At 42.5% G+C, this 16,036-nt stretch overlaps 1 protein-coding gene across 1 annotated transcript in view; it reads right to left on the bottom strand.

The window, feature by feature from the left end:
• INTS4 (integrator complex subunit 4) overlaps positions 1–16,036 on the bottom strand; it is a 1,642,132-nt gene that overhangs the window by 1,405,005 nt on the left and 221,091 nt on the right. Inside the window, exons 3-4 of the mRNA XM_069639944.1 lie at positions 11,548–11,665; positions 360–466 (exon numbers count right to left, since the gene is read on the bottom strand). Coding sequence (XP_069496045.1) covers positions 360–466; positions 11,548–11,665 — 225 coding nt within the window. The remainder of the gene's footprint in view (positions 1–359; positions 467–11,547; positions 11,666–16,036) is intronic.

Raw genomic sequence — 16,036 nt, 5'->3', positions numbered from 1 at the left:
AACACTAACATTCCACAAACACACTAAACACTCTATAATGACATCACACAGACTCCTAACAACCTCACGTGACTCCAACTCACACAGACAGAGGAAAAGGAAGATACAACACATATCAAGTGAGCAAAGAAGTCAGCATTTTTACCAAAAAGATTTCAGTTCAACAGAAGGCAAAATACTTTGATTTTCACTGAAACTTGTAAAGTAGCGGAGGTAACGTTTTCCACCTCGCTATAGATCACTCTGCCCCCCCTATAATGAACTACATGTAGTTCAAGGGGAACTTAACACACAGGAACATCCTCTTTTAGTGTGGAAGCGCAGGAACCAAGAAAGAAATTAAAAGGATGCTTCTGTACCTTACAGGCTTCATCAACCAATCGTGCTCTGAGAGGCAGGTTTTCCGGAAGTTTGATGCCAATCACTAATAAAGTATCCAGCAGCTGAGCAAGAACTTGATGAGATTCTACAAATACAAATAATAAAAGTAGTTTACGTTTTAGAAACAAAAAGCATGTGCAAACGCGGTGTCTAAAACATAAATATGGAAAAACAAATCGACCAGACATTCTATCAATTAAATGAAGGAACAATATAAAAGAAGAATGGATTATTTTATGCATAACCTTTCAATTGGAACAATGTAGTCTCTGCCAGAGGACAAGAAAAATGTTGAATGCCCCACAAAATGCCTGAGATCTCAGGGAAGTCCGTGTTAGGGAGAATTTTCAGTTTAGTGCTAAATTCCCCCCACCTTAGAGACCCCCAGCTATTTGATTGAACTTTGGGACTTTGTACTTTTAATTCTATGTGTGTACTGTGTTTCTTTTAACTTTGGAGTCTGAAACTCCATAGGCATCATCTTTACATTGAGACACACAGCACCTTGGGTGCAGTGGCACAGAGAAGTCTCCTAGATTTCCTAAAGGTTTAAAAACCTTCTCTTGGTGAAACTCATGATTCCAAGAGCAGTGAAGGGAAATTGACTTTACTTACATTTGTAACTTTCTAGACCTAGCACACACTATCTTACCATAGCGGGTTGGAGGGGTTACTTATTATCCCCTTTGTCTAGTTTCTCATGTAACATTTTTATGTTACCCTTTCTACAATTAATGGCTGGTGGAAGTGATTTACTTTTTACGACCATTGTGTGTTTTTACCGCGGGCTGCGTTCGCAGCCACAGTAAGGCACCCATCGGTGCCCATTTCGTCAAAACAGCCACGGTCTTCTTTTTTCGCCATTTCTTGTTGGAAAGATCCTTCTTGAGATTTACTCTGTGCACCAAACTAGGTTTCGTCCCTTTGTTTGTTTTTGTCTTTGGGGGATTCACGAGTGATGCCCGCCTCTGGCTCCAGTATGTCTGGCAGGGGCAGGAAGAGAGGGAGGTGCCTGAAACTCCCGGTGCTTAATCCCCTTGGTTACAGGAATGCACCCAAAGGTGATAAGCCGGCTGGACAGCCACCCTGCTGTGTGATTGACAGCTAGGATGGAATGAATGGGAGAAACCTGCATAAAAGGCAAGGTTTTTGCTTGGAAGGCAAAGTCAACCACTGGACGAAGGAATCCAAAGAAGAACTTGGAAGAGATGCCTGCTGCAACTCCTGGACTGTTGGTTTGCCCGGTGAAGCCCTTCTGCTGTGCTAAAGTTGCAAATTCACCTTGACTAGAGAAGCCCTGCAAGGGCGACTACTCCATTTGAGTTGGTGGGACCAATCAACTCCAACGTAAGCTCGTCTGAACATCCTCTCGGAGCTGGCTGTACTTCCACTGCTGCTGCTGCTGGAACCAAAGTGCCAGGGAGAGGAAAACCAAATTGTTTGCATCGCTTTTAAGTCGGACCCGAGCGCCAGGAAGATACTCCGGACTTCCCTGAAGCAGGACTGATCAAGCCTGAGCCACCTCAACAGTGTGCTGGAGCCCAGATGTGAGGAAAGTTTATCCAGTAAGCACAGAGTTGCCATTTGCTGTCAGACACGAAGAGCTGAAACACTGAAGAACCGCTGAATTGAAGTTTGACCATTGCTGCCGCTGACCTTCCTATTGCAGAGCAGGAGTCCCCGGACTTCCTTCCTCTTGTCCCCACAACCGAGGCTCAGGAACAACCGGATCTGCAGAGCTGTACAGGAACAGAAGCCAGTTGGATACATTTCTTCTAACCAGAGGTACAGTAAAGTATAAGAGAACTTAACTCTTGTTGTGTAGCCTTACTTGCTCTCAGTTGAGACCAGTCTTGGTTACCTTGCAGCGATGCTATAGCTTAGCCCCTCACAAGCCTCCCAGCTTGTGGCCCTTCAAGTGTTCTATTTTCTACAAACATTTCTAAAAACAATGTGCAAGACTTTTTACCTACCTGCAAAGAATATCTTCAGCACCCCTTGATATTGTGCAATTAACATTGGCTGTCCTGGCTCCCTGAGAGACTCTTCTTACCTTTGACTCTGTGCTTTGTCCTTTCCCCCAGGAAAGGGTTAAACTTATTTACCATTGGAAGGTTTTTATAAGTACTTATCTATTTGTGGATTATTTGTTAACCTTTGTTTTATTCCTCTCTTCTATCTTTTACACCAAACTGAGTATTGCTCTAAATGTACTAGTGATACATCAAGGTCCACAGTGTCCTAGCTATTTAAGTCACCTGAGGGTGTAAGTAGTGTTTGTGTGCCATCCCCAATGGGTATCACCTAATGTAGAGAAACTAAGAGTGTGTTTTGAAGTATATTTTAATTGTTACATATATTTCTGCCTTCTGAAGAAGGCTTATACAACTGACTGTGAAATAAATTAACAATTGTTTTATCAAGAAACCTTGAGTGTAAGTGTTTATTTGAATAACTGCTACTGTGAAACTGTCACAACATTACTGCTCACATTGACCCCTCTTGAGATAAGCCTGGCTGCTCAGCCACACTACCAACCTGTGTAGTTCAGACTTCTACCAAAGGTTGGGTCCCTATTGCCAGGAGGTCAGGGTTATTGTAGTGCACCCAAAGGGTACTGCATACAATCTTGCCTACAGTCAGCATCTATCATTATTGTCTCTGTTTCTCCCCAAGCATGAATCCAATGTAGTCTAGTGGTTAACCATGATTCACACATATTCAAACACTCGTCCACGGTTGCCGAATGATGGATGAAGCAGTCAAAGTTTACAATTCCAGCAGACCAATAGAAAAGGCATCCCAATGAGTCGATAAAACACCAATTATTCAGTCTACTGATTTGTTTCATCTAGTCCCAAACAGGTTGCATTGCTGCCACTTTTTGTCCAAGCTTTATTTAGTATTTTTGTTATAATTCATTACATAGACCATACAACCACATTCTCCTATTTGATATCCAAACTATGGAACTCAGTACCGAAGGAAATAAGACTGAACAAAGACCTCTTAACTTTCAGAAAAACCTGGCTATTCAACTCACCAACACAAGAATAAAAACATGCACCCCCACAAACCATACCCTGGGACCACAGAAAATATGCGACCATAAGTATCAAAGAAAAAAACAAAAAAAACAACCAGACACCCAGAGCCAAACAGAAACCAACGAGCCGCCCCCCCTCCACTTTTCCACACCCAGATACCTCTCACGTATGAGACAAGCAAATAATGCCAGCAAAACTACACAAAAAAACAGACACACCACACACAGACATACACACACCACTAACTACACAACAAGACCAAACAGTTGCAAACAACAAACAACCCAGACACAGTATGCTACCCCTCCGGACACAATAAGCCCAGTCCACACAACAAAGCACAGATGGCAGTTTCTCCTGGTTCTGAAAGCATCAACAGAAGAGCACAACTTCCATCCAATCCCTCTTCCCTCAGTAACTAACCCCACTCACTTTTCTTATAGAGCCACGTGAGCGCCTGCAGACCATGCAAATGGCGGCAGTGCATGGTATAAATCATAACATAATATAAATAGTGACGCACGAGAAATAACCCAATTTATTGGGTGGTTACAACAAGTCAAGTTCTTCAACAGCGGTTTGTGGGTTAGCTTTTCACAATACTTTAAAGAGTCAATCATTGGAAGGCATGTGTTATAAAATGCTTGGTACGAGTCATTTAGGATTGAGGTCGTTTTGTCCATGGCTATTGGGGACCAAACCGTCAACTTTCACTAACACCCCAGAGTAGCCTGGTGCCCTTAGAGGGTATGCCCCATCCTCGTCTGTCACCCAGAAGGATTATTTTAGGATCCCATGGAAAGGTGTTATGTGTAATGGCACTGTTGTCCAATAAACCTGTGACACCCTACATGACCACTGAGGGTGAGCAATTGTGCCCCTCTCCCCACATCCCCTCCAGTGGTCGGCGGTATGTTCCTTTCAATTCTGTTCAGTCTACTTGTTGACATATACTATCTGAAGAGAATTCTGTAAGCACAGTCTTTCAAACTGGTGCAACAAGAGGATAAGTGTGCCCGCTCACAGATGTGGGCCCAGTAATGTTAATATGTAATTATAACATAATTTATAGAGCGCAACATTCACCCAGAGGTATCTTGGCGCTAGAGAGGGAGGAGAGAAGACAGGAGCCAGAGCAAGAAAATTAAAACCGACATGTTTTCAACGCTTTCCTGAAGCTCAGATGGTCAGACAAGTTTTTTCCTGTCAGAGGTAGGTCATTCCACATTTGGGCAGCTACAATAGAAAAAGCACGACCACAAATGCGTGATCTATGGAACGTGGGGACTGACAGCCGGCCAGCAGAGGCTTAGCAGGGAGAACGGGTGGGGACATAGCGAGTGAATTTCACCTGGAGGTACTCGGCCCCCTGTCCGTGCAGCGCCCAATGTACTATACAGAGAGCCCGGGGAAATATGGGCCCCATACAGAGATCCTGTAGCTACCTTCACGGCAAGATTTTGTAAGCGGTGAAGCCGTTGGATCGTGCCCTTGGTCTGAGCCAGATATAAAGAATTACAATAATCAAGTCTGCTCAGCACAAGGGCAGCGACCACCGGGTTGATGGAGAGCAGCCGGTAGCATGGGAAGTACCTTCCTTAAAGTTTTAAGGTGAAAGCGACCCATCTTACAAACGGAAGACATGATCGTTCATGGACAGGGGGAGGAGAGAGAATTACTCCCAGATTCCTCACCTTGGTCACAGGTACCGGGAGGGAACCAAGGGAAGCAGGCCAAAAGGAGGACACCCAGAGAGTGGGGTCTGGGGGGGCTCCGACCACCAGCACCTCGGTCTTATCCCCATTCAATTTCAACCAATTCTGGCTCATCCACTCACCTACAGCAGTCAGGCACTGATGAAGGCATGATGACACCTCAGTCTGATTAAGATCTAACCGTATCAAGAACTGGGTGTCGTCAGCATAGGAATAGCACCTGACGCCAAGGGAGCGGATCAGATGGATCAGTGGCCAGATATAAATATTAAAGAGAATGGGTGACAAGGCGGAACAAGGCAGATGTTTGCACTTTGATCCCAGTGTCTGTCTTGCACTTCTGCATATATAGCTGTTTTTTCTTTGCTGTCCATGGGCTTCAGCAATTTATAACATTTGTACGCTTGTCCTTTTGTAATAACCTCTATCAGATTTAGTCCAAGCTTTGGGATCCTTTATAACTCCCTTTCCCTCACTTCTAAATTGGTAATCCTGTGTAGTAACTGTGTGTTCCTGTATCTTTCGATCTGAGGTAGTGAACATTTATTCTTGCATTCCTCGAACGCCAGTGGGTTTGAGCTCTCAAACAAATGCCCTAATTGGAGTTTGCCCAATGATTCCCAAGCTTTGAAAGCATGTCCAGTTTTACCTAGTGAGAAATGTGGATTATGTATAACTGGTGAGAGTGGGCCTAGTGTTACTGGTATCTTTAGCATGCCATAATATCCGTTGTCCCAGTATGAAAGAAGATTTCATTGTCCCCCTTGTCCCCTTGCAAAGCGTGATAGGAAAGGTCAATTATTTAGTTGCAGAGACAGGGCTCCCTGTTATACACCCACCCACTTCTTTCTAATCTGCAGAGACTAATCAAATAAAGCACCGATTTGTAAAGCTTTCAGGTACCTTTTAGCTGAGGGCGCACCCAGACCCCCTTGCCATGGTGAGCGCAATAATGTTTTCCTGGCTACCCTTGGCCATTTGTCACCAGAGACATTTTACCTTGTAGACTGTCAATGCTTTTCAAGGGAATTTTCAATGAGAAAGTGTGGAAAGCATACAGCAATTTAGGGATCAAAGTCATTATTATTGCAATTATTCTGCCAAACCATGATATTTGTTGATGATCCCATCCTTATAACTCTTCTTCACACTCTTTGAACAATGTTGGGAAATTGGCTTTAAAAAAAAAAAAAATAGTGTGGTAGGACAGCTATACCCAAATAATCAATTTTAGCTTTAGCCCATTTAATTTGTGGGGTTGGCTGGATTGCCTTCAGAGTGCTGCTAGATTTGTTGATGTTGATCCCCACTGGCTTATTTGAAAATCCTTAGATCTGGTCACAGCCTTCTATTGTGGTGATGACCTTTGGTATGGTCTCAGTGACATTTCCGAGATACAGGTCAATGTCATCCACATAAGGTGCGATTTTATGCTGTGCTTTCTGACAAATTATACCTGTAATGGAGTGACCTTCCCTAATCTTTTGTGTTAGGAGTTCAAGCGCTAAGGCTAATATTAGCAGCAACATCGGGTAACCCTGACTGGTTCTTCTATCGATTTAAATCGGTTTAGTATAATTTTGGTTAACTGTGATTTTTGCATACAGGGATTGAAAATGTGGGCGCATCAACCTTGTGAACCGTGGGCAAAACCCATAAGAGACTAACTTTTCCTAGCTATGCCCAATTCAAACTGTCAAATGCTTTATTTGCGTCAAGTGATAAATAAGAGTGTTGCTTTCTTCCGCGTATGGGTGCACTAATCAATCAGATGGATTGTGTACCGGGTATGATTGAAGGTGGATCGCCCCCATATGAAGCCTGTTTGGTCAGTGTTTATTAATTTTGGGATAACCTCCATCATGCGGTTGGCTAAAATTTTAGTGCATATTTTCGTGTCGCTATTTAAGAGTGTAATAGGTCTATAAGAATTACATTCCAGTGTATCCTTCCCGGGGTTCAATAACAGTAGTTCTCAATATTCTTCTCGAAGTCATAAAAAAGTTGAACACATTCGTCGGGTGAGGGGTTAACATGGTACAGAATATTTTATAAGACATATTGGGAAAGCCAACTGGCCCCAGAATTTTGTTATACGGCAGAGTTCGGATGACGCCAACCACTTTCCTGCGGCGTGTTAAGGCCGTCCAAGTTAGCCCTTTCATGGTCAGGAAGCTTTGGGATACGAGCAGTGCAGAGAAAATCTTTGTAACCTACTAAGGTTTCCCATCCTCCCTCTAGCAATTCTGTGTAGAAGGTTTCTCACGATTTGGGTTTTCTCTGGTCCCCATGCTGTATTATTGCCTTGGAGTCTCGAAGCGCCCCAATTCGGTTATGCTTTTATAGGTTTTAATTTTGCCATCAATATTTTGGTGCCCTTTCGTGTAGTAAAATTGCTTAGTGTGTAAAATAGCTTCCCAGTCAGCCTGGAGTGTCTCTCATTTTGATTGGGTCGCTCAGAGGGCTTTAAGTGGTTTAAATTAGTTTTTCATTTTATGTTGTGTATCCTGGTCTTTGATTCCCTATTCAAGATCCTTACGTTTTTGGTTTTTTGCTCTCCTTAAGACGGTCAATCTCTAAATTAATTACCCTCAGATTAATGCTTTGCAGGCATCCCAAAGTAGTCCAGGTTCCGTGAAGCCATGGTTGTTTTCTCTGAAGTAGTTATCAATTAATTCTGCTATGTATTGTCTGACTGACTTGTCACTTTTGGATACACTATTAATTAGACAGAGCGCGGTTGCTGAAAAAGGGGATAAGGGATCTATTAATGTTAGTGTGATTGGTGTATGATCAGCGATCACCATAGGTTCTGTCTACTGCAGAGGTTTTAGATATTAATGAGGATATGGTCAGGAACGTGTCTAGTCTTGAATGGCTCTTATGGACTGCTGAACAGAACGTGTAATCTCGGTCTCCCTGGTGATTAAACAGTTACGTTTCTAATAGACCCAATTCCAACAACCTTGTGATTGCCTTGATGTACATGTATTGCCTCCAGTGGAGAGAACATTTCTGGGTGAAAGTGGCCATAGTAAATTCATCAATGACTAAATGGTGGTGGCATGAACTTTCAAAATCCAATCAAACAATTTACATCAATCAAACATTTTCGACAAGTGAGATCCTGAATTTATGCATTTATTAGCTTTATAAAGGACATTGCCTTAGAGGCAAATTCCCTTACAGTGTAACCAAACTTGGACCCCTGCCCAATCTCCTCCTCCCCAACTGCCCCAGCGAACAGCGAGCAGCATTATTTCGCTCCCCCATCGCACTCCATAGTTTTTTTTTTTTTTTTTTTTAAAGAGTATTTCGCCTCCTACCAGTCTTGAGCTCAGGAATGGCATGCATTACTTACTGTAATAGCATTTCTGATGATTATATCTGCTTAGATTCACATGCTGTGCATATAGTCCGACATCTAGTGGTAATCGCAGAGTATTGCATCTTTCCTTTGGGGATTGAAAGGTGGCGTCGACATGGGCGTGCTTGTAACACTACCCCTAACTTGACGTGTAGTGTACCCAAAATCCCTAACGCATCGAGGTCCCTCCGATTGTGTTGTTTCTGCAGTGAGGCAGCCTTATGACTACGTATAGGTGCTTTATCTGTATATGGTAACAGAGTGTGAGGATTGGATAACTTATCGGGTGGGCGTCTACGCCCATCCCGCTACATCACTCGTGATAGACATCACTACAAGTACAACGTCTCATTGGTTCTACTAGCTATAGGACCCTAGATTATTTGGTCCATTGTGATTGGGTAGGTTACACCCCTAGACATAAATCTCCACTTTAATTAGCAGCATGCAGAATTGACATCCAGATGCGGTGTGCCCCAAGATTCACCCTGCCTCCCTTCCATCAATCAGTACCTTAGGGCCATGTGTCAATTAGTTGGCTGAGGATGGCCTCGAACTGTAGCTTCTTATCAGGAAAGGTTATGGCATCCTCGGGTTCTGGGCGACATCAGGTGTTGGTACCTCTTCGCGCTTGGCTGGTCACGTGTTCGTTCACCGTGAATCTGCTTCATTTCCCTCTATTTGTGTATTGATTCTTCCTTTAGCCTTGGCCTCTTTATCTCTACCTTCACTGGCAGACTGCTGTGCTCTTAAGTTTTGTTTCTTTGAAGTTGCCGCTGTCCTCCCTTCCTGGAGTTGACCTCGAATTCCCAGGCATGAGCTGCTTCTTACTGAGTTTCGATTCTGCTCTTTCGTCTGGCTTTGAGCTAGTATATAAATCTTGGTCTGTTTGGCCACCACCATCCAGGGCTTAATTCTGCTTTTATAAAATGGAGTCGCACTTATATAAAGTGCTTCTTGAGGTAGATATATAATTGGCACTTGCCGCTCTTTCTACTAAGCATTGCAAGTATTACCGTTTCCTTAGCTTTTTGCGTCCCAAGCCTATTTACAGGCATTTAGCCAGTTGCATATTTTCATCCTTCTTTCATGGTTAAGTTCTTTGTGTTGCGACATTGTTTCTTCCTTTAAGTCCATTACACCATTATTCCTTATATGTTCGTCTTTATGTGTCGTTCCTTGCTTGTCGTTTCGTTCATTAGTAAGCCTGTCAAGGCCCTTGTATCGTCACCATTCGCCTTTCATTAAGGCCCTTTGGGGACAGTTTGTAAGTAGTCTTTATTTTGTGTCAACTGCTGGTACGGTTGTCTCAACGGGTACTGTGCTGCCCACGGTTGTCTGGTTATGGGCAAGTCAACGGGTATTGCTCTTCTGATGGGCACTGGGCAGAGCCCTAGCGCTGCTCTGTTGGTTTATTTCCTCCTCATATGTCACATATCTTGGCGAGTATGTTCCTGGTATCTCAAAATGGGTGGCTGGAGTGTAGGCCATATCTGGGACCTCCTCTACAGGAGATAGGGGGATTAAGTCTTTTAACCCCTTCCATAAAAGCCTTGATCACTGGAATTTTCCACCACAAAACCTTTTTGTGGGACGTGGTGTAAGCTGAAAGTGCAGCTAAGTGGACCTTTAGGGAATTGAAAACCAGATCTGAATCTAGTAGGTGAGTCAGGTACAGAACAATATGTGTTGGTGAGCAGTCAATGGGATTGATGCTTTTGGAATTGCACCAGATGACGAAGCCTTTACATATGTTGGAGTAGCAATGTCTAACAGAAGAGTGAACATATCTTAAAGTGAAATAAACAAATGTTGTTCAATTGACCTTCCCCTTTGACGAAGTGTGCAAGACAAAAGAGCATTGTACTTTTTAAAAAAAAAAAGTAATGAACACCAGAAAAATAACCTGAGAGGAAATGTTTCAATAAAAATGCTGGAAAAGTATAAAAGGTGCTCACCTTTTAAACCCAGCAACCTGTAGTGAAATATTCCCCAGAAAACAAAATCCCAATACAAGTGCTTGTTCTCTTGTGGGTAAGCATCTGCACTGGGAACATGACAACCTGGGTACAATCCTGGTAGCCAAATACTTGAGCAAATTTACCAACCTCAAAAAAACCTAAGGGGTTACGTCCGCACTCAAGTTACGCTGTCCACCCACATGTATCCCCCGTAAATGAGCCATCATTTATAAATCGCTACCAATTTGAAAACTCTCCTTGAAGAAAGATAGTGCTAAGCAGCAATTCATGGGCCTGCAGCTTCTGGTGGGCTGCTAGGTGTGGGTGCTCTAGAGAGCCACATGAGGTTGGGAGTTGACTGACACTGTGGTCTCATGCAGGCCTCGTACGTGTAAGCCTCAAACAGCTTTCCTTTTAAAGCGGACAGGCAGCTGACACTTTTCAGTTCTCCTGTGGACAGATACACATACACAGAGGGTCTCTGACCACAAACCGAGACACTGAAAAATCCATGTTAAACCATTTTTTGTAAATACAAATATTTGTCAGTCAAGGGCTACTTTGAGGAATTTTAGCCAATTTAAGACGAGAATCAGCAACCGTAAAAATGGCTGCAATTTGTCTACAATGCCTCACAATAGCTCAGACCACATATGAATACATTTGTAACATTGAATGTACAGTGTTTTTGAGTAAGGTCAGGGGACAGGAGGGGAAGCAATGGGACAAAGCAAACAAGCATACATGGGGCAGTAGGGCCCTACACCTATTATCTGCCAAGCCCCCTCTCCAGCCACCCCTTCAACTTCAAACATCATCCCATCTCTGCTCATACGAAGGCACCACTGGGAAAAGGAAAACAGTGTTTTTCAGTTAAAACCTAGGAGGCACTTTTTCTTCTGGGGGTTTTTCCGTTTATCTGATTTCGCCGAAAACAGGAAAGCCTATGAATAATCCATACTTTCTGCATGAATTGGCGGTGGGACGGATCTTGGTCTAATGGAAATCACAAAATGTCCTATTATTGGAAGAAATGTCTGATGATTAAACACTTCTGAAACTAAAACTAAACTTACTTTCATTTTGCAGGGTGCTGATAACATCATCCACGATAGAGTCTGGTGTGAAACCTGCCGTCTGCGATAATAGACCCAGCAATGATGCAATCTTTAATCTCACAGAATTATCGGTCTCCTGGAACAACAAAACAGGGTGACTTGAATAAAGCGTCCACACATTGCTTTTCTGTTAACATTCATGCCCCTGAGAACATTCACATTGCTGTGTACAATTTGTTCTCAAAATTGTGACGGGTTCCACAGCGGATTAATAAATGCATGGGTTTCTTTTATTTTTTTACCTTTTTTTCATACTTTAAGACCTTTAATAACGGATGCTTGCAATTGGTTGATGTTGAAAAAAGTGGGTGAAAATTCGTACAAATTAGAAATAAGGTTGTTAAAAATCTCAGTTCGACCAGATACAAAACAATTTTAAAAACCTTTAAAAAAGGTGTATTGAGAAAAAATATGCGTCTTAAAACATGTTTGTCATTCCCAAAAGACCTTAGGTAGAAATAATAAAAAAATCATGTTGCATAAACCCTAAACCACAAGATGGCAAAGAAACCAAAATAGCCGACCCTCCAGCTGAGAACACGTCTGCTCCCGAGGCCGAGCAGGGTGGTGCTGAGTAAATACCGGCCTACCATCTCAACCATCAACCGGTTTAGTCATCAAAAAGAATGAAATTCCAGCAATAAGAAATTAACAAAGAATTCGAACTGAAGACCTTAAGTGCTTGCTTTATACAATTGACCAGATAACCAGAACGGTCTGCATTATGCATGGGTTTCTTGAATGCGTTTGCAGCTTCGTAAATGCTAGAATCACCAATCAACAGTCAAATGTATGAGGGTAGCAACAATGCTGAAGAAACCACAGCAGGTTATAGGTCATTTGTAATCTGCTTAAATTATTTGAGATTTTGTGCATTCTCCTCCTCTGTGGAGAACAATTTCTAACAGACGTAAACGCTCTATATTGCCTTGTTAGTTGAATAGATCCACTTCTACGGCCACTGCATAACATAATCATAAATGTATTTTAGCGGCGCCCAAAGTCAGCCTATGCACCCTCTGTCGCAGAGGTTAAGAATGTTTTCAGGTCTTCTACTAAGCAAGAAAAGATTTTTTTTAAAAAAAATGATGAACACCACATGCTCCAACGTGCTGTTGCCCTTACATTGCCCAGAAGGGCCCTACAGAGCAGTGTGGCATGTATGACGCTTCACAGGACTTTGCTCGGCAGATAAAATACTACTGGCCTCATCACGAGTTGGGCGGTATCCCGGCAAATAGTGTTCGCTATTCGTGGTGCACTCCGTTGGTCGATGATTTCTCTGACTGTAGGAGTCCTGAGAAGATGAAACTTGCTATGGGCTCCTCAAAGGCAGATTGGCAGTGGAAAGAAGGACCCATGGGCTTCTTCGATGACTTCTGGCGGCGACGGGTGCAGAGGGCACTTTTGGTGTTGGGTTTCACGATATTGCGGTTTTCCACCTTTCGGTGCTGCAGCACAGACCTCTGGATGGCTTCTGGTGCCCTGGGCTCGACCACTGGAGTGGTACACGGACCCTCACCGATTCTGGACCCTCTGACATCTTTGTTGGATTCTGGTGGCGGGAAACCCACCGGCGGACCTTCCTATACATTCAGCGACACTGGACCTTCTCCGGCGGGAAAAAGTGGTCAGTGATGAGGCAAGGACTTACCTTGAAATATTCTTCAACAGTTTGGAACTTCAACAGCTCTGGGTGTTATGGAGCACTATGCCAAGGTACCCCCTCTTCTGGGTGCTACACTGCAACAGGTTTCCAGCAGTTACAAACACTCCTCCGGACCCTGGGTGACACCAATGGGCTTCTTCCACTCACAAGGCACTCCTTCTGGATTCACAAAGACCCCTTCTCCGGACCGCAGGCACACAGGACTGGCTTCCAGGATACTTCTGATGAAGAGTAGCAGGTTGCACGATGGTCTTTCGTAGCTCAGGGAGAGTCTCCTAGCCAGGTCCTCTCTTGGATCAGTCCTTGGAGTGGCACAGCAGCCTTTGGATTTCGGTGAAGAGTAGCAGCCGCAATCTTCCTCCTCCAGCTGGACTCCAGGGATCAGCTTTAGTTTTGCCTTCAGCTTCTGAACAAATTGGTGAGTGCAAGATGTTAGGACAGTTTTTCTGAAGTCCTACCTGACTTCATCAAAACCATACAACTGAGCCAGTACAAGACTCCACTCTTAGTATAAGGCTGTACCACCCGAGTTCATGGTAGCGTAGACAGAGCAGCCAGGCTTATCTTAGGACGGAGAGACGGCTGTAGAATCAGTACAAATGAAATTGTGATACAAATGGCCCAAAGAAACACTGAATATGTATTGTACAAATGACATGCATTACTTATCATAATCACATTTCTGATGGTTGTATCTGCTTAGATTCACATGCTGTGCATATAATCTGACATCCAGTGGTAACTACGGAATATTGCATCTGGTCTTTCGAGGATCGAAAGGGGACGTCGAAATGGGCGTGCCAGTAAAACTATCCTTAACGTGAATTGTAGTGTACCCAAAATCCCTTGCACGTCGAGGTCCCTCCGATTGTATTTTTTCTGCCGTGAGGGAGCCTTATGGCTATCGTGAGTGAGTACAGAAAAGAGAGAAGAGCAGGAAGACGTCTGTGTTCCTTCCATCCGAGTCGGAGAAAGGGTGGGCGCATGTGAATCTAAGCATTTACAACCATCAGAAATGCTATTACGGTAAGTAATGCATGTCTTCTGATGCTTGTTAATCTGTTTAGAATCACATGATGTGCATAGACTAGCGAGCAGTACCCGAGTAAAAAAAGTTTTTTTTTTTTTTAATTTGTCCATGGTTCAAAACAAAAGTAGAACCTTTACAAAATATAATTTACATCATGTGAGAATTAAAACAATCTTCAGCAAACAGATATTCATAAAATAAGTGTTCTTAAAACAAGAGAAATCAGATGGTACAAATGTGGTATGAATTGGAAACATGGAGTACTAGCTCTTTTTCTATATGTTTACAAAAGGAAACTAGAGCATATATTAGAGGCCTATAATTACCTTGCATCATTCTTGCCCATAAGGAGTTAAGGCAATCTTCATACGCAATGTTTATAAATGTTATCAGCAGATTAGTTCTCTTGACATTAAAATAAGGACAGTGTAGAATTAAATGTTTCAACTTCTCATTTGATTCTGTGCACAATGGAAAACTAAAATGTTTCATTGATTATAGCATCTTTTGGTTTGTTCCAGTATTTAGTCCTTTCATTGGTATAGTATAGATTGAATTTAAACCACATGTAAGCCTTTCTAAAGTGGTTACAGGGAAAAGAGTCAATGTAGTATCTAGGCACGCGTTTTTTCATTTGAGCAGAATATTCAATGTACATTTTGTACTTCTCTTTGTTGGAGAGTAGTACACCAATCATACTCAAGTTTTTTAGCGTGCCATGGTCTGAGATACAAATGATCGACTGATATTTAAATCAGTCCGTATTATATGCATTCTACGCTGATATTGAGTAAGAGAAAGGGTATTGGACAATTCAAGATTAGCTTTTAGAACAACATAGAGACTATTGCTAGACAGGAAACACATTCTTGCATAGTTAGACAACTGTCTCCATTTCCAACGTGTGGATAAAGAAACTAAACCAAGTTCATGTCTAATTATACAGTTGGGTACAGACATAGGAAAGTGCATCGCTGATTTTATCAATGTTCCTTGCAGACAATCTAAGAATATGCTCATATCACAAAGATAGATGTCCAAAGAATACAACAATACACTTTCAATTTTGAGAGTAAAAAAATCTAAAAGTGGTACCAAAGAAAATTTACAGTATTTTGCATAAATCATTTTCAGTTGAGAGAGCAGGGGCCTGCTCTTACGTTGTAATAATGAGACCCAAAAATTGATTGTGTTTTCCTCAGAGAAATAATAACCCAGTTAGATGGTGTTTGAGATCAAAGGAATCAGGGTCTCCATGAGCTGCCACTGATAGTTGTTATTCTTATTTAGGATCCCAAATCTCATTATGGCCGTCTTTGCATGATTGGGAGTAAGATTGTGAACACTTGCAAATTCTTCGAAAAGATGTAATTTAATTTGGAGTCCCGCCGGAGTTCGGTCGAAGATGATGATATCATCTGCAAATGCCAGCCATTGGAGATGTAAGATGCCGAGTTTTACTGAAAATAGATTTTTAGCACTCCAACTGTGATCTAAGTCTAATAAATACAAGTTGAAAAATGTTGCTGTGAGGTTACATCCCTGCTTTAGTCCTAAGAAGGTCCTTATGGGCTTGGTAGTTCTCCTATCGGCAGAGATTTTTATCTTATATGAGGTATCAGTATGTAATTTGATAAACCAATATATTAAGTTTAAAGGAATTCCCATTTTTGCCATTTTGGCCCAAAGGATGTTGCGGACCAAGTCGTCAAAAGCAGCCGACATATCAATTAGGGCCATATAAACGG

Source organism: Ambystoma mexicanum, chromosome 7q, assembly GCF_040938575.1.
Source record: "Ambystoma mexicanum isolate Mex_15411 chromosome 7q, UKY_AmexF1_1, whole genome shotgun sequence".
NCBI classification, from domain to species: Eukaryota; Metazoa; Chordata; class Amphibia; order Caudata; family Ambystomatidae; genus Ambystoma; species Ambystoma mexicanum.
Note: the sequence above shows the minus strand (reverse complement) of the source record. Positions and strands in the feature narration are given on the sequence as shown.